This window comes from Solea solea, chromosome 2 (genome assembly GCF_958295425.1).
Source record: "Solea solea chromosome 2, fSolSol10.1, whole genome shotgun sequence".
NCBI classification, from domain to species: domain Eukaryota; kingdom Metazoa; phylum Chordata; class Actinopteri; order Pleuronectiformes; family Soleidae; genus Solea; species Solea solea.
In genome coordinates, this window is record NC_081135.1 from 24,147,743 (window position 1) to 24,175,473 (window position 27,731).

Below are 27,731 nucleotides of genomic sequence, written 5' to 3' on the forward strand. Positions count from 1 at the left end.
GTGATTGGCCAGCCAACGAGAGCTTTCCTACTGTCCTGTGATTGGCCAGGTACCTGGAAGTGACGTAATAGATAGGCCAGCGCTCAGATACACAGCTCCCCCTCTGGCACGGTGGATGCTCTGCATCTCAGCAGCTACAACGAGACTAGTTCTTCTTCTTCTTCTGCGGTTGAATGTACGCAACCGGATGTGCCCGGACTAGTGCCCGCACCGGGAGGCGCTACGGTGGTGAGGATTTCTGATGACGACATCAAATTAAGGAAGTGTTGATCCGCTTCGCAGAGCCCAGGAAAACAATACAACACTATTTTCTCAGCAGTGGCTGAACTGTTTGTTCTGAAACTTTAGGGTTTCATAAACGAGGTAATGACGCAGATACACACAAAAACGCAGCGTTAATTTGAGCTTCCGGTCTATGTCACCTTTAAACACCTAGTTTTATGAAAGTGTTGAATGTTGTTTAACATGGAACCTAACGTTTAACAAAGCACACGTGCCAGAAATGGAAACTTTAAGCTTTTGATTTTACATCACTATTAACCACTCTATATTCTGTGTCAAACAAGCAAACAAACAAACTATCTGTCACATGTCAGGCCACTGGAATGCATCAGGAGGGTTAATGACCAATCTGAGCGTCAGAGTTTTGTTTGTGAGCTTCTCCCTCAGGCACAATTTGCATTTGAAGTCATTTTATGACTTCTTTTAAGTCACAAGTGCAAAGATCATGGATTCTTGAAAGTGACTATGAATATAGTCAGCGGTTTAACTGGAATTCGTCTTCCTCTTCTTCTTATTATTATTATCATTGTTATAATGTAACCTCGGCATCAATTAGTCTGATGAAGATTCAAAAATAATCCAGTTTTTTTTGTATAACGTGAGAGTTCTCTTCCTTTGGGGAGTTACTGTTCACGCTTTCAGTGGAAGCACATCTCGTGTTGTGCAGAGGGGACATTAACAAAGCTTCTAATTTACTGTTAGTCTCCTGTGGTCATGCACAGTGGTCCCCTCAGGCAGTAAAGGCAGGAATCCTGCTCTTAGTCCAGCTCACCACTCGCAGTCAGGTGATCATCACAAGACTGATGAGTTAATCCCTCTTAGCTCTATAAAGGCAAGAGGCAAAATTACAGGCGTTCTTAATGTGCATGTAACCAACTGGAACACAACATGATTTGGGTCTAAGTGTTGTTTCCACTCATGTTAAAACTACCACCGAATCTAATCTGAAGATACCCCCCTGCAGCAGGCTGCAATTTTATGCTCTTCTGGGGAAGCTAATTCACTGAATAACTGCTAAAATTTGATCTACAAACTGATTTGTCACGACTGGTTGGGAGAAAACAAGCAGGTGAGATATGAAAGCCTTGGGTCTAGGTTTTCTTTGTTTACTTGTCTGGCCTGAGCTTGTAGAGGCTCAGTTCCCTCGAGTGTGCTGCACAGTAGAGGGGATTCTGTCCAAGCAGTGCTGCCCCGCTCTGGGCTCAGATCCTGCCAACGTGTGTGGCTCTCTGTCGGGAAGAGGGAACTGCTCTGCAGTTCGAGTTGACAGCAAACCCTGGGGAGGACCATACAGACTGAGAAATGTTGATGACAGAGAGAGGTGGCCCACCAAATTCTTCAATCAGACTTGCAGATGTACAGGTGAGTCTGGTCTGCAGTTTTATCAACTTTTTTTTTTTTTTTTTTTTATCAAACATCGATGACATTTTCTGTGATTTAATATTTGCCCTCTGTGTTGCAGGTAACTTTGCAGGTTATAACTGTGGCCAGTGTAAATTTGGCTGGACTGGAGCGAACTGTGACCAGAGGAAAGCTCCTGTGGTGAGAAAGAACATCCACTCGCTCACACCTGTGGAGCTCCAGGAGTTTCTGAACGCACTGGAACTGGCGAAGACCTCCATTCACCCGGACTATGTTATTGCGACCCAGCACTGGCTCGGTCTCCTAGGACCAAATGGAACTGAGCCACAGGTTGCCAATATCTCCATATACGACTTCTTTGTGTGGCAACACTACTACTCAGTGCGAGACACTCTTCTTGGTAAATGAGCATTGTTACCTTCACCTAGTTATGTGGTATGTCTAATTCTGTTGAATTAGACATACCAATAACAGAAATAATGGCAATATATTGAATATAGAAATGGGTCAACTGCATACATACATAGTTTAGACAATTTTATTCATTTGAAGCGCATACAGATTTATAATTGTTAAGTTTTAGCTTTAAACTTCAATACCAACTGTTAGCATCTCACATAAATGATCATATCAAGAGGAAATAGCTCTATAAGAGGGATGGCAAGTTGTGTTTTCATACAAATTGCGCCATTAATAATGTCATTTTTAGAACCCACTTATTTACAATGAATTACAATGTGTTAACAATTCCCATACATTGTGTGCAATTGTTGTCATTTTTAAAACTCTTTAATTTGTCTGCAGGTCCAGGTCGTCCATTCAAAGCCATTGATTTCTCACACAAAGGTCCAGCATTCATCACCTGGCACAGGTATCACCTTTTGAGTTTGGAGAGAGAGCTACAGGTAAATGTAAACTGCAGATAAACACATGTTATTGAACTGATTTACTTGTTTTGTGCATTTGCAGTTTCTTAACATGCTAACTTGGATTACTTATGCTACTGGCAATTCATAAAGCTATTCTTAAAAGCAAAAATACATTAACGAGTAACTAATATCAATAATTATCATTACATCCTTTATTATCATTACATCCTTTTTATGCGTTACATTAACGTCATTACTGTGAACTTTTGCACCTGGTGAATATTTCACTGTTACTCACTTACTGCCCAGCTGTACTGCTATTTACTGTGCTCTTTTTCATCTTTTAAAAAAAACAAAAAACAAAAAAAAAACATTTATATACTGTGTATATATACGTATACTTGTTTCACTTAACTTTTTTTTTTAAAATGTTGTATGCTTGTTACGCACCAATGACACCAGAACAAATTCCTTGTATGTGCAAATCATACTTGGCAATAAAGCTCTTCTGATTCTGATTCTGATTCTGATTCTGATTCTAATGTGTGTCCGTTTCCATGCAGAGACTGACTGGCAATGAGAACTTTGGAATCCCTTACTGGAATTTTGCCACAGGACAGAGTGATTGTGACGTGTGTACAGACTCTCTGCTTGGGGCGCGACACCCAGACAACCCCTCGCTCATCAGTGACCGGTCCAGATTCTCTAGATGGGGAGTGGTGTGTAACAGGTCAGCACAAATATGATTAAAGGCTGAGGGTTAAAGACCAACACAGTAATGTAACAAGTAGAAAGATTGTGTGGGAAGTTTCCGTATGAGTGGAGCATTTAAACGTTTTCATTGTTTCCTCTTTCAGTTTGGACGAATACAATCGACTGGTGACTCTTTGTAATGGTAGCAGTGAGGGTTTAATTCAGAGAGGGATTATGGAGCAGGGGAACATGTCTTTGCCCACGATGAATGACGTCAGAAGCTGCCTTGGAATCAGGGACTTTGACAGCCCTCCCTATTTCACCAACTCCTCCTTCAGTTTTAGGTATAACCCTAATAATAATAATTTTCATTTTATACCTCATGCCAACTGGAAATTGTATGGCACCTGAAGTTAGGTTTCAAGAAGATAAGTCCACTTCAGCTTGTAAAATCTTTTTTCCTTTACAACTCACAGAAATGCTCTGGAAGGTTACGACAAACCAGATGGGGAACTGGATGAATCAGTCAACAACCTTCACAACCTTGTCCACTCCTTTCTCAATGGAACCAGTGCTTTGTCACATTCAGCAGCCAATGACCCCATATTTGTGGTCAGAATCTGCTTTCACGGCTTTCAATGGAATGTCACAGTAGAGTGAACTCTCCCCCAGAAAAGTCAATGTTGTTTCTTGCTTCTTACCTTGTAGGTTCTCCACGCTTTTACTGATGCCATTTTTGATGAGTGGATGCGGAGGATTTCTCCGTCCAATGCCAGTTTCCCAGATGAGATGGCCCCCATCGGTCACAACAGAGACTACAACATGGTTCCCTTTTTCCCTCCCATCACCAACGAGGAGATCTATGTTGGATCTGAGCAGCTCGGATATTCATATTCCATCGAGCTAGATGGTGAGCGAGTGTTGTTTTTGATTGTTTAAAGGAGTAGTGGGACAATTTTGGGAACTTGGATATTCTGAGTGACAAAACAGACATGAGGACAATTCAATATTAACATTAAAACCCTTTAACACCGAGAGTATTGCACACAACATGCCTGTTTTTACACATTGAGACAAAAACTCTATATATACTGTTCAAATGTAACACCCAAAATATGGTGTTTGTGCACAACTACAGTGTTTTTTTCAGTATTTTAACATGCAGTAAATTGTAAATAACTGCCAGATATTGAAAGTTGAAAAATGGGCAAAAGCACTTACTCACAGGACATTTGCTTGCCCTTCTCTGGTTAAAGTCCAGAGAGACATTTTAAGGCTTAGGTGTTAAAGGGTTAAGGCACAAAATATTGGCTTTTGAAGTGTGGTCCTTCACAGAGGCATTAAAATCTGCCCTTGATTAAAAGGTGTTTGTGTGCAGAAAAGAAAAAAGATTCTATTAGTTTATCACCACCTGTATTTGATCTTTACAGATTCAGAAGGAGGGGCAAACGTGTTTATGCTGGGCTCCACTCTTGGAGGAATCTTCATCGGTCTCCTGGTGCTTCTGCTCATCTTTGTGCTCTACCTGCGTCAACGAAGAAACCGTGGATTTGAGCCCCTGATCAAAGCAGACTTCACAAATAGGAAGTACACAGACGAAGCCTAGATTTCACCTGTTGTTCAGGAGAGATGGATTACAGTGTTCTGTAAGCCCAAGTCTAAAGGAAGAAATGTATACAGTATAAATGAGTGCCACTTGTATTTTTTTGATTCCTTACATAAGTTATGTTGGTAAAACATAAAAAAAGGAAAAAATATTCCTTACCTGTTCAATCTTTGTACCCATCTTAGCAAAATGTGACACTTGCAAATCTATTGGAATGTTTTAAATAAATATTTATTCTCAAGAACAGTAACAAAACACATATGCATTAATTTTAATTGCACTGAAAAACAGTAAGGCATATTTGTTTGTCTAGTTTTTGTTACTCTTGGTTTGAAATTATTTCCAAACCCTGAACTAACTTCACTTTATTAGTCCATACTGCAATGCACCCATAGGAAAGAAAAAGGCTGACTTGTGTGAAGTGTTTCCTGCTTCTTCTATTTTTCACATGATTTGTCTGACCAGACAACCGTTTTCAATGTTTTTATTGCAAAAATATTACCATTAAAAGTTTGATGATACAAAACATAAAAAGGGCATCCTGTAAGTTAAAAATTCATACCAAAGAATTCTTTCAAATTACACATTTCACATATCCCTCCATATTTTTTTTTCCTTTTTGTTGTTGCAACGTGGACGTGAATGCTGACTTAAAGGTAACAAAAAAAAAAAAAGCTCAACAAATATTCATTCATATAATGCAAAGTGTATAATGCGGACTGTATGTAGGCAGGATATGTAAGCTTAGTGGGCCAGGTGGTTACAGAGCTGACAGCTCTCGGAGAACAGTGGACGTACATACAGGTTGATTCTGTCCGTCCCCCCCTCAGCAGTGCCAGGCCTCTCACATTCTCTGTAAGTATGCTCTGCTGAGGAGCTTCACTGAAGCATTCAGCCCTGTCCAGTCTCCACATATTCTCATTTCACAGGTGACTGTGGTCGGCTTCAAGCCTGTCTGTGCTGCCGACATAACCATTCAAGCTTTGAAGATAAATTTAGGGAGCCTTTCTTTGCATTTCTAGTGTCCACTGTGTGCTGTTTGCTACTTCCTCTCTTAATAATTCCCTCACCTTTTGCATAACTGTGGTAACAATCTTTTTCTAATTTTCTTTATTTTTTTTTTTAACTATTTGACAGGACACAGTAATTGTTTATTGTGCTGTTATGATGCACTATTTTACCCAAACTGGTGCAGTACCTATAGAAAGCGTTGGGTTTTAAATCACATAAGCAAAAGTGGCTAAAAACACTTTTTGTGCCACCTGTATGTGTAATTCCAGTATTTATGAAATTAAATGACTGCAGAGATGAAAGCTGCACAAGACCACAGTGATGGTGATTGTGCATTTAATTAATGTGCTTGTCATAGTGTGTGGGACTTCCTTTATAAGGCTTTATGAATTTACCAGAAAATACATAAGAATCTCTTGCTTACTGAGCAGCTGTGCATGCAGATCACGGATGCCTGACAGTGGTGAGGTGGAAGGACATTGTGTAAAATAAAAGGAGACATAGACTCCTCATGGAATAAGAAAAAAAAAATAAAAATAATGAAATACATTAATTGGTTATTATACTGTCTATTAGTGAGGGTTAGAATTGATTTAGTCCACTCTGTCATGAGTTCACTGAATTTCTTCCAATAACATGCACCACCACAACACTGCACATCCAGTGGCTGGGTGTTGAACTTCATTTATTTTGAGGTATCAACAGGGTACTGAAACTCTCTGTCAGCTAATAATAAAACATGTGTTGTAATTAAATATAACATTTTCATTTCATAAGCATCAGTGAGCCAATCTTATACTACTCCAACACCAAAATCTAAATAATTGTACTGTACTATGTTCAAATGAATTTAATAAAATTGATGTTGAAAAAAGTATAATTTAGGAATTGGTCAATACCCAAACATAGGTGGCACTGGTGGCACCATCTCTGTATAACAATACCCCTCCATAACTCGTTCTACTCCTGAACTCAATCATGTGAAGTTATTTTGCAGATAATAAAAGCAAATGAGTACATAGATTTATGTACTCATTTAGAAATAGACATAGATACTTGTCTACACCTCATCCCTTTTAACATGTGAGTAGTAGCACAAAGTGGCTATTGAAGAGTTCCATGGAGAGCTGTGAACAGACCCAACATATGATCCGCCCGTGACTGAAACATGAAAACATGTCAATCAGTAACTGGCACGCGAGTTCACTGGTTGGAAACCACATGTTCCTGAAATTACATCTCAGTGAAATCATTCTACTCCGTTTTTTTTTGTCTAAAATATAACATTAAACATACAATAAACATATTTAGGTGCATCAAATAACCACATTCTCAACATTTCTCAACACACAAACATGTTTTGCATAAACAAATTGAAACAATCAAAAGTGCGTGTATTTGTCAACATTACCTACATCAATACCTGCCATATGTGCAAGAAATACTTTTTTTTTTTTTTTTTCAATCTCTGAAGCAGAGTTTGTTGAGTTGGGGCGGCATCGGTGTTAACTGGTGACGTGATGCCATTATATCAAGTCTAAGAATGGCACTGAATGATCTTTGGGAAAGTGGGAAATCATGATGTGTGACTGCTCTCTTTTTCAGAGCAGACCCCTCTAGGTTGGCAGCCTGAATACTGTCTGCTTGACAGTAGCTCCAATCTGCCTAAATACAAAAACTGCAAAAAAGAAGAAGAACAAAATAAAACATGTCCATGTTTGGCCCGTTTCCCCAGCATTATCTCCATTGTCGGTGTAGTGCCAGGGCTGACAGGGCCAGCATGGTTGGCAGGGCTACAGAGGGTACATGGTGCACAGCAGTGTCACCCACAGGCCCACTTCGGTCAGCTTTCACCACCGGGGCTTCAGTGGCAGCACTGTCCATGTCTGTGGGGCAAACGTCTGTGCAGCCACTGCCACTGCCTGAGCCACTGCCTTCATCACCTGCAACACCATAACACAACATAAGCCAGACTGAGCACGGCACTGAACGAACCACTTACAATCCTAAACTGTTAACTTTAAAGTAATAGAACCCTTTTCTTTCTCAGTAAGGTTAAAGCTTGTAACATTTTTTGTTAAATTAATAGTGGATCAAATGTGAATGTGTTTAATTAATTCTATTGTGTTCTATTTTATTCTTGTTTGATCGCTTTTTCCCCAGAGCTGTCTGCCTTCTCAACTCTGCCCCCCGATCTCTGTACTCTGCCTCCCTTCCGATCTCTGCCCCCCACTGACCCCCCTGCACAACACTTACACCAGTTACCCCCCCCCCACACTTTTTAATTCTGCCCACCGAAGAATGTATTCTCTTGTTTGTTTATTTATTATGTAGAATGTTCATACCACCTCAATAAGCTATCCACCTGTAAAATATGTCCATAATCTGTAAAATATTCTGTAAATTAGCATTTATCCATATGTCTCTTAAAATAATCTCTAATAATCAATAAGACTCTGCACAGCAAACAGCTTACTTGTGTCTTGAAAGTAGATATCGTTGCCGTTGTAGGCATTTCTCAGTTTGTTGGTCATCACCCTCAGAGCCATGATCTGCTGGCGGATGACAGTGTCTGGGCGGGTGATGTCGACGCCCACCTCAGGGTTATTCACCTGGTTGGTCAGTCCATCCTTTTGGACTTCAGGGAAGTACCTTTCCATTTAAAAATACAACAGACTGCATTAATAAAATAACAAGACAAGACGCCTGTTAAAGGAAGATAAAGATGTTCTCCTTTTACATCCATGAACGTACACACCGCCTTACCCGGGGGCCTGTGACGTGCAGAGACGTTCAGGGTGTGCAGAAGACACAGCCATTTAGTCAGAAGTCATGAAACACTTAACAAATGCTCTTTGTGGACAAAAGCAGCATTTTCAACATGAACATTTGACCTAATCATGCTGGGTAACGTGCTGACATCCTGTGGAGCTGTTTCTCAAGGCAAAACATGTGAGGTGCCTGCAGGTCATCACGTGAGGGGATTCCACAAATTGCCTGGCACAACATTTGTTTCCCTTAAGCCAAAGTCACGCCGGCTAATATAATTTCTGACGGCTTAACAGAGGCCATTCTTTGAATTCTGTGAGTGAGTTTTCTTTTTGGTCACAGCAGCAGTGTTTCATTTTTTAAGGGAAAACAGAAGAATGAAAATGTGTAATTCATTAAAAGTACAATTTAAACTGTAATAATATACCCATGCACCAGAATGATTCTTCTTGTCTGCCTAAAAAAGACACATCCTGTTTCTTTACTCACAGTCCAAGTGTTCCAAGTTCTTGCACAGCTTTAAAACTGTAAGAGTAAATAATCTGGTTCCTAATTCTAGGATTAGACTGATTAACATTAAGCAAAAACCGAGCAGACGTCGGACTTTTAAATAATCTTCTGTACTAGTCTGTGTCAGCCCCGGGCCTCGGTGCTCTTACCTGCCCTTGGTGTGTCCATTCCAGCATTCTTCATCACTGGCATTTCCAGCGGTCACTCTGTCCTCCACACACATCGCCTCGGGCAGGTTGGTCCAAAATTTCTTGGACAGCTTCAGTTTCTCTTTTATGTCGTCCACCTAGGCAAAGACAGGGGTCATTATGAGAAAGACAGAAAAGACAAAAAAAGCTTAATCTAAAGCTTACTGTTAATAAGGAATATGAGGACTGAAATTCTTATAATTATTTGTATTCATGACAGCTTTTATTTCATTGTATACAAGTGTAAAAAGGATACACATTTACAACCAGAGCCAGACTATAAACACACACACACACACACACACGCACACATGCAGAAGACATTATTGTTTCTGTGACGAAATATGTGAAAATAGTAGTTTAAATATAGCAAGCCCTAAGTGAGCCACTAGTAAATGTCCTTATTTGTAATTACCACATCTTATCATCGAGGTTATAAGTAATGGGACTGAACCCTGAGATATCTTAAAAAGCCTTTAATTAAATTTCCTCCATGTTGACTCTGAAGGTTTACATCATGAAAAGTAAGACCATGCAGGCTTGCAGCAATAATTTCAGCTTGAATGTCAGACTTAAATGATCCATTGCATCCCGGCCATGTGACACAGTTAGATATCGTTTCCAGACTCGAGCCCGTTGAACTCCAATCTTTCATCAAACACACAGAATTTGACATATTTCACTGAAGCTGAGGGAAAGCCTGATAGCAGCAGGTTGACCCATTATCTTTTTCCGTCTGACTTGCTGTTGGCTTACGTGAAATTGTAGTGAACCTGAGCAGAACATGAAAGGTGCTGTACTGAGTGTGTGACGCTGCTGTAGGCCCCGACACTGCTTTTGATGTGTTAATCCTGTCACACTGATGCCAAAGCACTTCTGCAGCTCTGATACTGCCCAGAGGGTCAAGACTGCACTCAATGCAAAAAGACTGTCAGGCAATGTTTGACTAAACCTAACACGTTAAGTTTAGTCTAACAAGTTGAGAGATTCACAGTTTTTCCTCGATGTCTACCGGTAAAACCAGGCCTGAGAAAACGACAAACTTGACATCATTTCATAATGTAAACATTTAATCACAAACATGGTACAGCCATGTTTCAAGTGGCTGAAGATAGATAACAAGACTTTCTCTGTTTTTACATTTCAACCAACTGCAACAAACATGTCCTGGCAGTTGTTCTTAACTCTTCACTAAGACAGAACATTAAAATACATCCACAAAAACAAATTTACTTCTATAAATGCCTTCTGCTTAAAGTGGTAAAGACAAAAGCCTTTACACACAATAATAAATATGCTTCTGCCTCCCACTTCATGGCCCATGAATAAATAACATGACTGCAACAAACTCCCCCAGCATGCGATCTGCTGCAATGCACACTAGATGGCACTATGTCTTTGAGAAACGGGTGAAAAAGAACCATGGAAAGGATGTGCAACTGTTTGTCATGATGTGTGTTTTTTTTCAAAGTTTATGTGCACATGCATCTCCATGTCATCTTACAGAAAGCGAGTGTACAGACAAAACGGATGTTATCCCAGTATGATGTGAAGAAAGAATGTGTGAAAGGCAATGATCCTCATTATAATCGGGAGACCTATTACTGACAGTGTTGATATTCTCATTACAAATGAAGATGCAGATCCACCACCCCCATCCGCCCCACATCAGAATATTACATTATATCCTGTAGCTACTGATTCCCAGTGAAATTGCCGACGGCATCAGTTTGTGACACTTACTGTATAGTTTCACAAATAAGAGACGGAAGCATTTAGTCACAGGATGTGTTAGCCACCATCATTTATATCCCAGGTTTACCTTCACATTTTACTGTCCATGTCTTCAATATCTTAAATTATATAAACATATGAACTCAAATCTGATTTAGGTGTTACAAGTGTTTTCTTATTTCTCTCACACCACACAAGAATGTGGTCATCATTTTCCAATGGATCCAAGGCTCATACATCTAAGAATTGTATAATAATAATAATATTATAATAATAATAATAATGATAATAATAATTATTATTATTATTATATATAATTATATTATTATTAATTATTATGTTATACATTCTATTATATTATTATTATTATTATTATTATAATTATAATAATAAATGTTCTTCTTTCTTTACTTATTTTTACTTAAAGGTTTAGTGTTCATTTATAGATTCATCCCATAATTCTGCATCCAAAAAATATAAAACCATACATATTGGTGAATTTAATCTATTCAAACATACCTATATGTAACATTGTGTATAAACATATAAGTGGTAATAAGCCACTTATAATTAAATGTTTATAACTCCATCCTTACATCCTTTTCCCAATTTCTTTTCAAATAATGATGTTGATGATGACTATATTATAATTGTATTAACAATCTTCGGTCTCATCAGAGTTTAGTATGTATAACTAATGTGTGCCCTGCAGGACTGTACACGGCCCTCCTCTCTTTCATGCATCACATTATCTATATTCTATGTCTCTTACAGGCGTGATGGGTATAATGTGCATGAAGCAGACTTGTTATAAAAACACCTGCCTACATGTTTGTCAAGACAGTACTATAATAAGATATTCTGCTTTACATTAGGGGCTGAGAAGGTTGTTAGTTTCACAGGTAGTATGGATAATTCAACAGTTTTATTTTATTCATTTATAGCCATTATGAAACACATGGTTTTTTTTTATCAGATAAGAGGGTTATTAAATGTTGTAGGTCTTTACAGGTAAGTATTAGATCATTCATTGTCATTTTTCAAGACCCATACATGGGTAAACCATGTATTTGGTGGGAATTAGTTTCAGAGGACAGTGATTCCACATTTAACGTCCTAATTTAAATTTATGTACAGCAGCCCAACAGGGCATGTGGAATTTACTCCAAAAAAAACCCTAAATTGGTCGGGTTTACTGGGATGAAATAATGTGTAAATGATGTAAATGTATTATTTGAAGCACATAGATTATTATACACACTTCATCAGTTGATGCCATGTTGTATGTTTTTCTCTTTAGCCCTCTCTCCCTGCTCCTTCTCACAAACCATGTTACTAAATTGTGTTTCTTTCTCATTCTCTCTCTGCCTCCTCACTATGACTCTAATCTGATCTCCCTGTGGTCTTGCTCTCTCTTGCCTCAGCTGTAAGAGAAAGTGAAGGTTTCATGGTTAGCTGACCCATGATCTTAGACCGGACTCCTGTTCCAATGAGCTTTGTAAATAAAGCCTCCGCAATTTCTCTTTCCACTGTGACACACAGTGGATGCTTAGTCATTTTTGGACTTCTCTTTTTCTCTTTCACCCTTTCATCATGACTTATTACCAACATCTTTACGACCAAAGTTGGCACTGATACAGACATCGTCTGTTGCCCAATGTCAGGCTGGATTGGCACATTGATAATGGATTGGTGATAGACCTAGAATCATAATTTGTTTTCTTAACATATTTCTTCATTGTTTCCTGAATGGGGAACAGGATATTTGTGGCACTAAACAAGCGTGCAGAAAATTATTTCAGCTGGAAACAGCACGGAAAAGTAGCCTTGTAATATTGTATTACAGCTCGTATGTCTGAGCTAATCCAAACATAATCTTATCTTACTGTTAAATGGCTTGACAAGAAGAAATGTTTACATAGACATAATTATATCCCAAAATAAAAAAGTCAAAGGGATTATGGTGCGAGACGGTTCTAAATCTGTGTACATAAAGATGCTCAAAGCATTTCTTACAGTATATTCTATCCAGTCTTGCTTTTGTGTGAATGCAGCTAAGGGCTCACACAGGCGGGCCATGATATTTTCCGTGTGCATGGTAACAGGGTGTCAGCTCCCTCTCGACTCAGCACACACATGTGACTGAACTGTACTTTTAGCACTGGTTTTCAGATGCTCATGCATGTACCAAGATCAAAAGCTGACGGGTCACTCCGTTTGAAGCTGCAGTCACACTCCTGGCAACAGCACGATGTCAGGAGCCCGAGCTCTTATCTAGATGAGGGATGATGCCCAGTGTGCTTTCTGCCTTTCAAAGAACAAGAAATCCTGTGTGTGGCCGTAGACAGTCTTTCTAACTTTTTTCACTCAAAAACAAGCAAAAGATGCTTCCCACCAGCTGCTAAACACTCCTTTCTCTCTTTCTCTCAAAAATGAAAACACAGCTGAGTGTTCTGTCACTAATAGATGCACCACCTTAGGACAATCATGTATTTTTACATTTTATCTGGAGATGCAATTGCTGTTGGATGCAGAGAGTATCCCTCTGGAGCAAGTCTGTGCTAAATGAGTGCATGTTCAATCTAATCATAGACTCGGCAACAGGTCTTACCACTAAACCACAAGGAGCAGACAAGTGCTCGATCAACTTATTTTCCCTGGCAACTGCTCCTCCTGTCTCTGTTAAAATAGTTTTTCATTTGATACGAATGCAGTATTCTTCCTGCATCTCAATTACAGAGGTCAGAGAGTCAGTTTTGCTCATACCAAGACCTTGGCCATGCCATGAGTCTCTCCCTGACCAGTGACCACTTTGGGGACAGACTGAATAGTTTCACACAAGCAGGAAGGCCACAATAAGAATAACTCTGCCTCTTCATCACATTCTTGTTCGAATTATATTGTTGACTGAGCCAACACTAAAAACTAATACTCTCTCCTGTCCACGTCTGGGAGTGGAGAAGTAGCCAGCAGATCGAATGCTAAAGTGTCAAATATCAGGGAGCAGAGGCCCCGTGGGTGTACATCCTCGGACAGAGCAATTTAATCCGGTGTCTAAGACAAGCACTGCTCATTAGTTCAGATCTATCCATAAACGGCATAATCTCTCAAACAGGACCTGTCATCTGGCTCCACAGCACTTTTTGCTTTTGAAAAAAAGAAAAAGTAATGTAGAAAGGATATAGCAAGTAAATGACCTCTGTAATAATGTTTTGAATGTCTCCTTTTCCCTTGTCTTTAAAGGTGACCTTACTACTTAGAGCAGGTAAGAGAGAACCCATCAATGTGAACTGTATTTTAATTATTATTCTAACATTAATAACATTAACATATTAAAATGCATTACTGTATTATTAGAGTGTGTTCTCCTCTTTCTCTGGGTGGCTAATTAATTACCTTTATAATATTTCTTTTTATATTTATGTGTGTGGATACAATAAAACAATGGATAATTATATAACTGTCAGCTGTCTTTCCTACAGTTCTCACCCACGTAGGGACGGAACACCAAAGCAAATCATGGTTAGCACACAAACCACTTGCAAACTTAACTGAACGTGGTTTGATACGACAGTGCAGTGCCACTTCCTGTCTTCTTTTGCTGCTAGGCTACAAGCCATGTGCTCATTATAAACCCATTTTTAGTGGCACTCTTGCGGGGCCACGGCGCTTTCCGCACACGCTCAAGTGAAGCCACCCTTCTTGTTTCCTTTGATTACAACTGCTTATGTCCTCGCATAAATCTGCCACGGGAGAATATTATGGCATGATTTACCGCTGACGTCTCCACCACCTCTCAGCCGGGGGCATAACATACTGTTTATCTTTGTAGCATCTCTGTGACATCACTGCCAGTGACAACATTGTGAGATTGTCTTTACACTGCGGTCTGGGAATGGATACTACTTTTTTTGCAGGTGGCATTTTAACAACAAAATAATGCACTGAGATCCATATGTTACACGATTTAAAACTGCTTGACAGCAAAAGAAAAACCCACTGTATAATGTATTGATGCGATTGCACAATACATTATATTTGATCTGTGCCATATGGTCCGACTATGTTTCCACATTTACGTTTGATTTCATACTTCAGTGAAAGAAAGTTGATTACCGAGTTGAATCGTTCAGTTCTTTGATGCCCCTCAGGGGGCATAACTTTATTTTCAACTTTCAATGGTTGTCATAACTGTTGTAGGAGAGATGATTCATCATTGATTTAGTGTGATAGTAAATCTCTACGTAACTTAACAGAGAGATGAGAAAGAAAAAGGTTAAAAAAAGAAAATAACAGTAAAAAAAACACTTTGGTGTCTTTCATGAGAAAATAATATTAAAACCAATATACATTTTGATAAAAGAAATGAAGAATTACTTCTTAAATAACTGTTGATGCTGCTGATTTTAGCATTGTTTAACATGACACTTAATTTCTCCAGAAGTCACAACAGTAGCACACAAGCTACAAATTAGATTTTTGAACACAGACCAATTAGTTATAATTATTACAGATGAGCACTTATCTGCATATTTACTCATTTCCAGGGATAGAATTTATCTCTGGAAATGAGTAAAAAACAATTTTTTGTTAATGTGTTATTTGATCCTCATACAGTGGATCTGAGATATGTGTCTCATTCCCACAACAAAAGAGGAAGAAACAAATAAATACAATTGTCAAAGTCACTTCCTTCAAAGAAAATAAAACTCCTACACTGCTACTGTGTTTCTGTCAAAAAACTAAAAACAAACAAAAAAACAAACAAATTTAATCCGACCCGGTAATAGAATGTGAATTAAACAAACACAGCAGCATCATAATGATTTTAAGTTTATTCTTCAAGTGGGAAACAAAATGAAATGAGTGAAACTAGTCTTTAAGCCTTTGGCCCATTCTGGGATTGAACAAGCAACCTTGCAACCTTCACATTACAAGCCCAATTGCTTCCCTCTTAACCATGGACTGCACACAATGGCCTTTTCTCTCACTACGATAAATCTCTATACGTTCTGCCCATGTCATATTTACATCCCGTCAGTGTAAACTAGTGTAGGTTATATTTGGTGCCCCACTGTACGCCTCAAACCCTCCTGTGTAAACTGTACAGTTAGCTGGTATGGTTTATCATGATAAGAAAAATGTATCACACAATGATCCCACTGTGAGAAATAAAAAAAAAAAGACAAGACAGAATATTGATGAAACAGTGGTGAGTATATGCTTGTGATTTGCCCAAGGCTACAACATGAGAAGTTTGAAAAAAAGGGGGGATGATTAAAGGGAAGCTATGCTGTGTGGAGAACAGAGCAATCATTGGCAGGACCTGGTCTCTCCCTGCTGCCCTTGCTCCCCCAAGAGGCAAGCAGCCTGGAGTGTAATGGGGCCAATGTGTCTCATTAATGCATTGACAGATATGAAAAGTAGCGGAACCTTTATGGCAGTAGCATCAGTTGCTTGGAAAGAAGGAATGATGTATGTAAAGGTTCTTTTAGTACAATTGTGGCTGCTGGTAGTTGTAGCCTTTAAAACAATAGCATTCACAAGTTGAGGGGATGTTTTTAATAAACTATTACGTCGTATTTTTCATATAAACATGTTTTAACTACAAAAAACACCCACAACAGCATAATTCATTTAGTTATCAATATAACTCCAGAAAACATGTACACTGCTGATTTTAAGTTGGCCACATGCACAGCATATACATCTTTGCAAAATAACAAATCTGCATTTGTGCATTTCTTGGGCTATATGCAAATGAAGTGAAGCTCTACAGTCCACAGAGTGGGTCGGGTATAGCTCGCTTGTGAATGCTGGAAAAGGCCGAGTGAGGTAACCTTTCAACGGGTCGAGTGTGGGATCTAATCACAATGTGAGCCTGATGTGATAACGTATATGTGTGCCCGGCCATGGAAAAACCAAGAACAAGCCATTTTGAGTTATTTACAGATTCTGAAAGTGTAACTTCTAAACTTTTGAAGATGTGGCCATTTGAATGTATATAGGCACTCCTCAAACTGGTTAAGGGAGAATTTAAGCCTCAAAGATTTATACCTTCTGGGAGCCGAGAGACAATATCATCACATTTACATTGCCCAACCCCCTCCCCTAATTTTTATAAGCTTATACAAATAAAACATACATTAACTGCTCAAAATACTGCAAGTGGCTAAAATACAGTATTACACACTGCATATTCTGTGATGCCATTCAAAGTTGTTCAAACTTTAAACTTAAGACCATGTAACCCACACTCTTTTTCCAAGTTTCTAAAAGGAAATGGCACGAATCGCTAACACCTATCAGTCTCTGCAAAAACACCAATCAGTGTGTTAATAAATTAAGCAGCATTATGCAGTTGTGACTATGCTAATCTCACAGGGATGAATTAGAGAGTTTTGTGAATCTGATGCTTAATATAGATTACCAATCTGTGATGACACATACTAAACTCTTGTGTGGCACAAAATGACACGACTTAATGCAAAAGTTCCTTTATTCTTCCTTTATAAATTAGGATATAACAAACAACAACTACTTTTTTTGCATATTGTTATTCTATTTTGCCTAAAAAGCAGGTTTGGTTATTGCTATTGGACATACACAGATAAGACATTATTGTTGTGGTGTAGGGCATTTAAACCTCCTTCATTCTTAATATATAAAAAGAGGAAAATGATATGATTGGGTGAACTGGTAACTGAGCACAACCAGACAACCAGATTTCAATTTAACTCCATATGCTATCAGTCATTTTTATATAGATCAAAGAATAGACAGACTTTCTTCCCAGAAACACTATGAATTCCTCTCTAAGTTTACATGTGATTAATCCTGTGATTAGCTGATAGCTGGTCTTAAATATTACCCTTTGCTGTAAGAGTTAAAATTATGATTATATGGATTTCTTCTACATTTTTGGTGTCAGGCAGTCTCAACTTTCCTCACAGAACCTTGACAAAAATGGCACAGAACTCTTTTGAAGTTTATTTAGCTCAAAGTAGACTTGAGAAATGTCCAAAGGTATCAAATGTGGGACTCAGGCATGGTTGGGAGTATAAGTGGTATCTCATAGGATAAATCTAACACCTTTTTTCAAAAGTGTATCACTTCCTCCTCTCTTTCTGATATATTTCAGTCTTGACTATACAGGCATATGTGTTATGTATAGTAAAGTATGTATAGTAAAATGCCCACACAAACTGGCTCATTATAAACCTTTATTTAGATTAAATAATGCTAAATGAAAGATGTTCATAATATTGTCAGTGAGCAGCTACTGTACACATAAGTACATACTTGATTCTCCATTCAGATGCAACCAATTAGGAGCCTACTGGCAGCAGCAATAGCACACATTTGTTGTTATGGTAACAATGATATGTAATGGCATGTACGTAGGGCGTAAGTGACCTTGGCTGTCATGTAGTGACAATAATAAACATGCAGCTAAGGTTGCATGGAGAGGTCATGATTAACACTACTGGGTCAGGTTCAGGAAACTATTGTGGGCTGGGTTAAAATAAGTATTGCCTTGAGGTAAAATGATCATTGACATCATGTGGTTTTTGTGGTGTGGTGATTGTGGATTAAAGAAACAATGATGACAATTAGTTCAACACAGGAAACACATACTGGTCCCCCACTGTATGTGAAAGCATCCACCGTGCAGTCTCTTCCGCCTACAGATTATGTTCTCACTCTGCTCAATGTCACATGACTTTTTCCTGTGCCCTCGTCATAATGTCTTTTTTTTTTTATAATAAGCCGCTTGTGCAGATAACAGGGCTCATCTTTTTTAAAAGAAGGACAGTCGCTGGAGTTAACGGAGAAGCAGCAGCTTGTCAACTCTCTGAGGTCTTTCTATCCCATCTGACCAGTGACTGAGAGCGACTCAAGTGTTTTATTTTGAGGGACACATTCAGTACAATGGCACTGTTCTGGGGAAAGAAGACTATGATGCGTATTGTCTTCCTCTAAACTTCATACAACTCTACAGACATGCATCTCCCCACACTAAATTGTAAAGGAGTAAATGCACATGGCAGTGTCCATGCATGCTTTCATATATTTCTTCTAGTGCTGTCTCTTGTTATAATAAGCATTGGACTAATGTCTAAGTGCTTTATGCAGCAACAGGTCTTGCATGGTGTGAAGTTGTATGATAACAGTACAGTTAACAAGTGAAATGATTTTTCCTCACACATTTCAAACTCGGTATTTCAGAGAGTAAAGTCACCTTGGTTATACAAAACAGTGTCCTTGTGTTACATCTTTGAAATAGCAGTGGGAGGTGACACGGCTGAGTATTACAGACAGGAAAAGCTCCATCTGCATTAGAATCATGGGTGTAGCAGAATGTTCACCTTCTTGTAAAATCTGGAGAAGCAAACAAGTAAATCCATGTAAACACAAAGACTATCTGTAAGACAATAAAGCTAACACAACATTCACCACAGCCAGCATCAGTACACAGCTCCACCGCTACTGTGCAAAACTGCTTTAGAACAACACTGCTGAAAACTCATCTTCTACAAACTGGTGACAAAGGAGCTAAAGGCAGTTTCATTGCTGTTTTCTGTCATCAAAAGGAAGAGCTTTGGAAAGTTGCTCAGATTGCTGGAATTAAGGAGCCAAGTTCTACAACGACATAAACAGTAGTATAGTTACACCAAATACCAAAAAAATGAGAACATGTGAAGGTTCTCAGTCATCCAAGTCATGCCCTTAAGTGTTAAAAATGAAGGCAACTGGTAACTGATATGTTGCCTTTCTTGAAGATGTTTCACCTCTCATCCAAAGGGCTTCTCCAGTTCTGACTTTGGTGTGGGAGTCCCCAGGTTTTTAAAACGATGGTGATGTTAAAATCATTAACATCACCATCATGTGAGCTGTTTAGGTCACATGGGTCAAGGTGTGAATTGGTGTTAAACTGTTTTGGGGAGGGCCCTCAAGACAGGATTGTAAACCAATTCCTCTGTTCAAGGTAGGTCGCTCTGGAGTTGGTTCTTCTGTGTTGTGCCATACATGGAAGGTGGTTAACTGTATTCACCTAACACCAAACAGGTAAACCTTCATTCTGAGAGGGTAGATGCTACTGTATGTTAAAAACTAATTTCACCAGGAATCACAGAACATGAATTCCTGTGGGGAAGTTGCAATATAATAAAAATCCCTGGTTGCCACAGGGTTTTTTTTTTAAGATACATGAGCAGATTTTAGAGAAAACACAGGAAATCCCAGGATCTCAATTCCTGGCACTCAACCCCATTCCATACCAGCTCCACCCAAGCTCCCCAACAACAGTAAAACCAAGCATGTTGGCTCTTTTGAGCTGCAAAAAAATATACAGTTCTGCCACTGATGAGTGGGACACAACTCTCAGATAGTGACTTTAGGTTTCCCATCATTGTGGAATGGAGAATACCTGTGTTCTGCCACAGCTTTGTAAGCACACCAGAATATCCTGCTTAAAAATGGAAGTTAACTTTGTCTTTCAGCAGAAAACTATAAACACAGTGGTCAACAGTGCCTTGTCATCACATCTGCTTTGGTAAGCTTTTTACGACTTGCTATTTTGTGTTTAAAGACCACAGGCAGGATGACCAGTGCCTACTGCACAGGTGGTTGATCTCAAGAGTGAAGTGATCATCATTTTAACATTTAAAAGAGGTATGTAACCTTCCTACTCACCATGAAGGGAACCTTTAAATACATGTTGGTTTTCCACATCTGGTAATAAATCTGGCAACGGCTGGGTTGCACACAAAACTATTCAGACCATTCTGTCTCAATCAATTAACAAGTGCAGAAAGTGTGGTTTACATTAGCATGTACTGCTGGAATTTGTCAGGCTTTAATTTTGCCAGTCAAATATTCATGCTTAAAATCCACCTCTCATCCAGGGTATTGTTAAATGTGTCACCAGACAATGCCCTTGTGTATCATGCCACATGTGCACTTCTAGACTATTTATTTTGATGTGGTCTTAGAGAAAGTATGAGTTATGCTAGAATCCATGGAATCTCTATAATTGAATGTCCTGGGCAAGAGTCAGGACAGCACAACAGAGTGGAGCTGTGGATAGGCCCACTTTACTTCCATTAAGCTATAGCCAAAGCAAGAATGTTTCAGTGGCTTGACATGTTCCTGGACTGTATAAATATAATGCCAGGGTCAAGATTTTGGGAAAGGAGCGGTTATGCTTTCCCCCCCCCTGTCAAATGACTTCACAAACCACACATGTTTTACTCAATGTTTCCTACTGAACATGGCAAACATGAAAAACAAAGATTGCATGCATTACTATTTAATTCCGGTTTACTCCCAAAGTCCAAAAAACATGCAATATGGGGATTAGGTCAATTGGACACTCCGGATTGACCGTAGGTGTGAGTGTGAGAGTGGAGGGTTGTTTGCCTCCATATGTGGTCCCGAGATGGACTGGCGAAATGTCCAGGGTGTAAGTCATATTGGCACAGCATCCCCCGTGACCCTCATGTGGCAGCCCATGACCGAGTGGAAAGAGAACTTGGCTTGTAACCGGGGGGTTGCCAGGTTGAGTCCCCACCAGGTCAAAAGGGCTGGGGTAACCCTGAGCTGCTCAGTGGCTGCCCACTGCTCCTAATTCTAGGAAGGTTTTGTGACCATCCTGTCATTGCCATACAAAATTTACAACTATGGACTGGCGATCTGTCCAGGGTGTGACCCCGCCTTTCACCCTAGCTGAGATTGGCACAGCACCCTGTGCGACCCTCATGTGGAGGATAAAGCGGTAGAAGACGGATGCATGGACACCATGGATGTTCTAACCATGCACATAAATCATCCCAACATGTAAGTGACTGTGATCACAGAGTTTACATTCCTGATTTTCTTGGTTTTTCCTAGTGTTGTACAGGATAGGCAAACATAAGCCATGTGTGTCAGCCTATTCCTTTTTCGTATATTGGCATAATTGTGTTTAATGATTTCCTGGTTGGAACAAGGGCCTTTCTGCATGGAGTTCATATGTTCTCCCCGTGTGTGCACGGGTTTTCTCCGGGTTCTCCGGCCTTTTCCCACCGTGTCCAAAAACATGCAATATGGGGATTAGGTCAATTGGGCACTCTAAATTAACCGTAGATGTGAGAGTGAATGGTTGAATCCCACCTATCGCCCTATGTCAGCTAAGCTTGGCACAACACGCCCCATGACCCTCCTGTGGAGGATAAAGCGGTAGGAAATGGATGGATGGATTTCATTATGTTTACTTTTTATATGAATGTAACTGAAATAAAGATATTCATTCTTATTCACAAGTGCAATCGCAGTTTTCACCACACCATACATACAATATGTACGTACTGCCGAGGCGCATGCATTGGTTGAAAGTAAAAAAAATTAAAAAAAGCCATCACACAGTCATACCTAATGGCAGTGTATTGACCTGCTTGCCACACTGGTAGCAAACTAAAGCAGTTAGAGAAAAGAAAAATCACAAACATGGGGGGAAACCAAGAGTCTGCAAAACTTTTCTAGCTGCTGGGCAGCAATTCTAGGCATTGATCTGCTGTGCTGCCACCTTTTCTTATTGAGAGGGAAAGAGAACAATGGTGACTGAATCTTTTTGACTTTTTTTTCTATCGCAAAAGACGTTCTTCATGGGCGAGATGAAGAACATAATACAATACACTTGAGTAATATCATGCACAAGACTGGCTTTTCACTGCTTTTCATAAAGTCCAGCTCAACTAAAACATTTTTGTTTGGCGTACATTAACATGGATGGTTGACCTTCACGGTGCAGAATAATGTATGTATAGACTTTGAAACAAGAAGCTGATTTACATATTCAACTGCTGAAGGAAACTGAATTTAAGGCATGCAGGTTTATGTGCAGAATTTGATGACACAACTTGTTTGAATGCCAGTCCAATATTCAGCTTAGTGGGATGTAAAAAACTTAAAATTTTACCAAGATATGGACTTGGAGTAGCAGACATCAGCAATTTAACTTGTAAAAAGACACATATTTCTTTAGCTGCTCAATAAGAAAAACAGTGTAGATGCTATTTTAAAATTAAAAATAATAATAATGATAATAATAATAATAATAATTAAAAAAACAACTTAAGAGACAAATGACTGTGTTTTAAAATGTGTATCATAGCATTCTGTCAGAACAAAATATCAGATACATGAAGAAACACTATGTCATAGGAGAAAAAAAGAGAGAGAGGTTAAAGTGTTTATTCAGTTAATCCTCATGCAATCCATCATGTTTATTTTGTGACTCCAGGTTAGAAACACTGTGTTTTCCAAAGTTTTTTTTATTTCTTATTCTGTTTTGAACAGGAGTCTGGAATTGACGTGGCAAGTTTGGACTAACCTTGGGGTGTATGCCTAAATGCATGCTGGGTAGCCACTATTGATTGTTGACTTTGGTTTTCAAAAATGGTTACCTTCTCCAAGAGGACAAACAAATGTTTGACAGGGTGAGACAGGCAGAGAAGCAGCGAGAGAAATGGAGAGAAGGTCATGAGTAAATTATTTCTCCATGGATGAAAGGCAGCTATAATTTGTTTACAATTGATGTGCATTGTCACAATATTAAATCTAACCATCCATATCTGCGCGCACAGAAAAACAGATATGCCAATGCTGATTCTGAATATTAGGAAACTTGGATTAGGTGAATTAGGTGAAAATTGGATTTGGGAAAATCCAATTTTTTTATGGTATTTTCACCTCTATTTCCTCTGTTACTGCGAGAATATACCTGTTGCAAAAGGATTTTGTTTTTGTGGACTGACGTGAGCAATAATCTCTTATTGAAACATTTGATCAACAAGTGATCAAAACCAGATGAGAAAGTTAAGAAGTCAATTTCTGAGGTGTGTGGACATGTTTGAAGTCACTATTAGTGTAGCAATGTAATTTATACAACAAATCGGTTAGATCTGCCATTGAATTCTTCTAAACGCTACACGTTAAGCCCTCACAGCATTTATGGACACACAGTCATGGATCAGAGGATTACTTTTTGACAAATATTGCTCCCCACTGTCACTGTAAACAGTCCGTTGTGTTTGGCTCTTTTGTTTATAGCACCACTGTGATAAAACATGTACCATATATAACACTAGGGCGACAAAGAGGACCAATAAAACTCCTCTAAATTGAACTGCACCAAACTTGTTATAAATGTCAAATTAAAAGCACCACCTCGTATCTTTAATGTGCCTCTCTGTCTGACAGTCTGTTGTGCCTTTATCCCCTCTTTGGACTTACAAATCTCCATTTTTCTCAACGCTTTGAGCGTGTGTGCTCTGACAGAATGTCAGGCAATTAAACAGTCATGGCTCATTGAGCTGGAGGTGGGCCCACTCCTCCAGGCTCCTTTATAGGCAACAGAAGAAATGAATCCACTCCCCTTCCTGTGCACGGACTAGAAGTTCTTATCAAAGACACTTTTAACTACTGTCAACATTCACGAGGCCGAGGCAGTGTCACTATCATGGGTAATTATCCTGTGTTAGTATGTAAGCGAGGACAGTGTGTGGGTCAACAAAGACAAGCTCTCACAGAGAACACAGTCCCATCCCTGTTGGGGGGGTGACCGCACACGTGCTTTGACATTAATGAGGGCAATAAGGCAGCAGCTCTAGACAAAACTAACACCTTTACTAATAGCCTCGTGAACAGAACAGAACAGAGATATGGGAATAAAAAAGCTTAAGGTAAAAGCACAGTCCCTCTGTTACTTCATTTGTGTGATAACAAGCCGCTAAAGAGCTGCTTCTGGTCAAACCCTGTGTTTGAAACGAGAAGTGATCAAACTTCCCGGTCACAGCATCTCACATGCCTGTGTTCACAATATTGAACAAAATACTTGTTCAACACTCAGAATCCATTTGAAATGATAACTAGCAACCTAATGAGGCACCACAGTGGATGCAGGCAAGGACAGAGATTCATAGATAGCAATAGCAATTTTTTCTTTCTTTTTTTATTCTTGATTCAATAGTCATTTACCACATTGGTCTGGTTTCCTGCCACTGAACTCCTGCCTTACAGGTATATTGGTGCTGAAGAACCACTGAGATACAAGGAGAAGTTACAAGTTACAAGTTGCAAGATACAATATGTGACACCTGCGATGAGATTCAGAACATGGCTAATGAATGGACCTAGGAAAAATCCAGTTTTTTTTTTTTTTTTAAAGCTCAGAAACGATGAAGGGTAAAATAACATGTAGACCAGTAGTGAATTTCTGCATGCCTACAAGCACTCATGTGAGAAGATGAAGAGAATCTGTAAAGGGCACAGACACACTGTTAACAGAGTCCTTTATAGGCAGCCTTGCATCGATCTAACATTAGTGTCACGCAGCAATGATAGCCACGGGAAGAAAGGACAAACATTTGCATCACTATTTTCAGATTTTTATATTAATGTCGTTACAATAAACCTAGCAGTGCTTTCAAAATATTGTCTAAGAAAGTTAGGACACTTATTTACTCACAAAAGACATGAATTAAAACTAAATGTAATTTTAGATTTCTGTCATTTGAACTTTTATTTAACAGACAAACTTAAATTGAAATGGATGCCGACAACACAGAGACTTCACCTGACTCTCTGAATCTTTTCACAGTATTATGAACTCTACATGGTTGTTCTTCTTCTTTGTAATCAAGCACTGATAATTATTGTCTTTGAACCGACTCGCAAAGAGTTGGATTTCGACAAAAATCATCTTCTTCCTGACTTTCATAGTCTTACCTGCTAATTGTGGATAATTGTGCATGGCCTTTTCACTCTTGCAAACATTAAATGTAGTGACATGTAAACATCTTACAAAAACAACGCATGCATTAGGTTGTGACTGAAAGCATCTGTCGGTGTAGAGAAGGCGTAGGAAGTGGGTGGATCTAGTTCCAGCTGGAGACAACCGCAGTCAGGCCCCGGCCTCAACCAATTAAAAACAAAATGTATACACACGTATGATTGAAGTAACCCTGGTACAGTCATTAACATGCGGCTCCTGATAACACCATACTGCCTTTTTTTTATATAATTAGCTGCTATGACCTTAATGTTAATGATGACCACATCCTGCTGCAGGCTTTCGTTTAACTGACCGAAGCAAACATCTGACTTGCTGAAGAGTGATGATGCAGATCGTATACAAAAAGAGGCCACTATCAAAATTGATAAACTATAAAGGTGCAGCCTTTGTTCTCTTGTCTTTCACAGTATGTTGGCATTAATGGAAATTTCTTTGACAACATTATCGCATGTGATGTACTGTAACTACCTCAGCACTCTACTGTACTGTTGCCATGTCCATATTCTGCAAGATCTAGAATAGCACCTGTCTGCAGTGTGATGACAAGTAGAGGCTTCGATCTCTGCTGCTGTACTGCAACAGAAAATCATTTTATTTTTTCACAAGATATGATTGTATAGATAAAACCAGGGCAACCCATGCATTTTCAGTTCAGGTTTCTGTGCGCCCTGGCCACACTTTTGCATGCTAATGTTTGACTTCAATCAAGATAATCCACCGTTAGCTGAACAACTTTTGTTTTAGTAAAGACCTGTTACTGCAACTGTTCCAGTAATTACAACATGATCGCCAGGTTCACACTGTTATATCACTCATACAACAGTTATATTCTTTTCATACTGTTATCGTTCTTACAGGTGTTTTGAACCCATTATATTACCACAAAGTGAATGACATAGGATAATGGTGCGAATTGGGTAACAAGGTGGCGCAGAGGCTCGCAAGGGCCTGTCTGTCTGTGTGGAGTTTGCAGATCCCCCCCCCCCCCATTGTGTGTGTGCGTGGGTTCTGTTCTATCTGGGTACTCCTGCTTCCTACCACAACCTTTCACCCCATGTCAGCTGGGATTGCTCCAGCTCCCCCGTGATCCTCAAGTCACAGAAAAAAGACTTGAATTAATCTTTTTTTAAGTCGTGTCGGACACTTTCAGCTGCTGTTATAAACTGTAAGGGTGATGTTATCAATAGGAAATAGGAAACAGATTCTGGTCATGGACTGTAAAGGATTTCTGAGATAATGAGAATTGCTCATGATTGCTAATCATGACCTCTTAAAAAGTCTTGGTTCAGTTGACTTAAACACAACGTGTGTTGCTGTATTATCATGTTACATAAAACCAGAAAGAGGAACAGCAGAGAAGAACAAAGGCATATTGTGGTTAACCACACAAGCACCATGACACTGTTGTGTTAATTATTTCATGACTAGACAGTCAGCCTCATCACTGGTAATTATCACCAACTTGTACTGTATGTGAAATTAGTGCTGACTGTGATCAACACCACCTGCGATTCATCACCTGTTTCTTTTTTTGGTGGCTTTTTTTTCACTTTCTTGTCACATTCACCAAACTTTGAGCTCACATTTTTGCACCTGCTCTTTTCAGTGAAACACTCTGATAAACCCGGCATACCAAGGTTCTGGAGCTTTTAGTAGTCTATTCCCTTCAAAGCTGCAGTGACAGAGACTGGACGCCTAAAGCAGGTAAGAGTTATGGTGAGTTGGAATCAAGTCCCTGTCTCTGTGCTCCATTTTGTAGGATAGGCTGAAAGCCCAGTTATTACTGAATACTCTGGAGCCCTCACATAATTGTGCCATTAGAGCAAATGCAGGCTGCGACGCTCTGTCACCAGCCCCTCTCTGCAAGCTCT

At 39.3% G+C, this 27,731-nt stretch overlaps 2 protein-coding genes across 3 annotated transcripts in view; one reads left to right on the forward strand and one right to left on the reverse strand.

Moving 5' to 3' along the window:
• Window positions 1-1,139: 1,139 nt before the first annotated feature.
• On the forward strand, window positions 1,140-4,826 carry dct (dopachrome tautomerase). The gene is made up of 8 exons (XM_058622354.1): window positions 1,140-1,644; window positions 1,745-2,044; window positions 2,449-2,549; window positions 3,077-3,243; window positions 3,371-3,550; window positions 3,683-3,818; window positions 3,915-4,116; window positions 4,637-4,826. The coding sequence occupies exons 1-8, from the start codon at window positions 1,359-1,361 to the stop codon at window positions 4,810-4,812; spliced, it is 1,548 nt and encodes a 515-aa protein (XP_058478337.1). The 5' UTR covers window positions 1,140-1,358; the 3' UTR covers window positions 4,813-4,826.
• Window positions 4,827-5,280: 454 nt separating this feature from the next.
• Window positions 5,281-27,731, reverse strand: part of gpc6b (glypican 6b) — a 68,227-nt gene continuing 45,776 nt past the window's right edge. For both annotated transcript variants that reach the window (XM_058622353.1, XM_058622352.1), the window contains 3 exons: window positions 9,252-9,388; window positions 8,300-8,475; window positions 5,281-7,766 (listed from right to left, as the gene is read on the reverse strand). In XM_058622353.1, the coding sequence (XP_058478336.1) occupies window positions 7,561-7,766; window positions 8,300-8,475; window positions 9,252-9,388 (519 nt within the window). In that variant the 3' untranslated portion in view covers window positions 5,281-7,560. The remainder of the gene's footprint in view (window positions 7,767-8,299; window positions 8,476-9,251; window positions 9,389-27,731) is intronic.